The sequence below is a fragment of the Colobus angolensis genome, unplaced genomic scaffold (genome assembly GCF_000951035.1).
Source record: "Colobus angolensis palliatus isolate OR3802 unplaced genomic scaffold, Cang.pa_1.0 Scaffold84, whole genome shotgun sequence".
Taxonomy (NCBI): domain Eukaryota; kingdom Metazoa; phylum Chordata; class Mammalia; order Primates; family Cercopithecidae; genus Colobus; species Colobus angolensis.
In genome coordinates this window covers 3285443-3287729 of record NW_012122265.1, presented here as the reverse complement: position 1 = coordinate 3287729, position 2287 = coordinate 3285443, and the positions used below count along the sequence as shown (strand labels likewise).

General features: G+C 42.5%; 1 protein-coding gene across 1 annotated transcript in view; it reads right to left on the bottom strand.

The window, feature by feature from the left end:
• LOC105503298 (zinc finger protein 696-like) overlaps positions 1 to 2287 on the bottom strand; it is a 75721-nt gene that overhangs the window by 6975 nt on the left and 66459 nt on the right. Inside the window, 2 exon segments of the mRNA XM_011930160.1 lie at positions 20 to 470; positions 1984 to 2139. Of these exon segments, the coding sequence (XP_011785550.1) occupies positions 20 to 470; positions 1984 to 2139 (607 nt within the window).

The following is a 2287-nucleotide window of genomic DNA, read 5'->3' as shown; positions in this document are numbered from 1 at the left end:
ACTCTGCCACATTCTTCACATTTGTAGGGTTTCTTCCCAGTATGAATTCTCTTATGTACAATAAGGTTGGACGACTGGGTAAAGTTCTTTCCACATTCATCACGTTTGTAGGGTTTCTCTCTAGTATGGGTTTTCTTATGCTTAGTGAGGTCTGATAACTGCTTAAAGATGTTGCCACATTCTTCACACGTGTAGGGTTTTTCTTCAGAATGAGTTCTCTTGTGATTAGAAAGGCTTGAGCAAGTTCTGAAGACTTTCCCACATTCTTCACACTGGTAGGGTTTCTCTCCGGTGTGAATCCTCCTGTGTTCACTGAGGTGTGAGGACTGCGTATAGGCTTTCCCACACTCTTCACATTTGTATGGTTTCTCACCAGTGTGAATTCTCTTATGTTTAGTAAGGTCTGAGAACCATTTGAAGATGCTGTCACATTCCTCACATTTGAAAGGTTTCCCTCCAATCTCACATCTCTGATGTTTGGAAAGACTTGGACTGGTGCCGTTTTTCACCTTTGGAGAGCTTCTCTCCAGCAAGAATCATCTGATGATTAGAAAGCCTTGAGCAAGAGAGAAAGACACTGTCACGCTCTTCACATTTGTGGAATTTTCCACAGCACCATGTTCCTGATGACCAGTAAGGTGGGAGAGCTGTTTGAAGGCTTTGCCAAATTCTTCACATTTGTAATGTTCCCCTGCGGTGTAAATTCTATTTTTAGTAAGGACTGAGCAAGTTTTAAAAACTTTGTCACATTGTTGACATTTGTAAGGTTTCTTTGTAGTGCAAATGTTCTCACATTCAGTAAAGTGTGAGCACTGGTTAAAGGTTTTGCCACATTCTTTACATTTTGTAAAATTTTTTTCCAGTGTGAATTTCTGATGTTCAGTTAAGAATGAGAACATTTGAAAGGATTTACCACATTCTTTGCATTTGAAAGGCTTCTGTCTAGCATGAATTATATTATGTCTATTTAAATTTGAAGAATTGTTAAAGATTTAACACATTTATTACATCGAAAGATTTTGCTATGGGTAGTTGATGAACATTGCTTAAGTCCATTATAATCTTCTTTCTGCAATTCACACTCATCTACATTTCCCCAGTCTTTCCTCCAGTGGAAACTGTCAAGGCCACAATTTCCACATCCTCTCCATATTGATTTTGGGAATGCATCTTGTATGCCCTGCTCTGGCAAAAGGTCTTGGGTGATATGAGAAGACATAGCTGAAAAAAAATAAATAAATAAAAGTTACCCACTTACTAGACACAGATGAATACACTTTATGAATCTAATCTATAAAATAATAGAGTACATTAGCAAAACGGCATTAAAAATACCACAGGCCCTACTTTTCTTTATAAACATGTAAATGTAAACATGTATTATTTGAAAAAGATAAAATTGTAAAATGATAATATTATAACTGTGTTACAGCTGGGCATTGGGGAATATAGAGTTTCAATGACCAACCTCAGTTCACACACAAAAAAACAACATTTTGAAGTAAAATAACTAGATTATCTTATATTTGGGCAGATGCTTAGTGTTCGGAGAAAATTACTGAGTATAAATTTCTGTAGACTCCCATTTGAAACCTCTCTAGGAATCGAAATCATAAAGCAGAACACACAACATCTGTTTACGGGACTTCTGGGATTTCTGAACCAAACACCATCACCAGGCCTCTTGCACGTTTCAGACACAATGCGAGAAGGGAAATTAGAAAACATGTCACATAGAGATCCTCAAACAGGCAGGTGCAAGCATGTTCCCAAAAGCAGTGGCACAGCAAGCAGTGAGAACCACACAGGCCCTCCTTCCTCGCCAGGGTAGGACTCTGATTTTCACTGTCACCCTTATAAAGGAAAATCACTAAACAGGAAGCGGAGTCTGTAGAAAGTTTAAGAGAGTGGTACAGAAGACGCTCCTGGGGGCAGCAAGAGAAAGACTCCCCGGGCACTCAGAACCTCCCCTGCCCACTTTACCTGCTTGGCGGTGCCTCCTACGGCCGGTTCCTCGGAGAATCCACCTGGGCAGGGCGCAGGTCCTCCCCCTCCCCGTGCCAGCCTGAAGCCCCCGGGGCAGCCTGGGTTTCTCCTTTTCCTCTGGATCTCCAGGGACTGCGCGGTCCCTGGGGTCCGCTGGCGGGGAATGAATGAGTGAATGAATGAATGAGGAACCGGGTGGCCATCTGGGTCTCAGTGTCTGTCTGGGGGCGGGGTGGGGGGCGTCCCCTGATGGACCCGGCTCATTAGAGTCACTCCTGGGGGCTTCCCTTGGGGTTGGCAC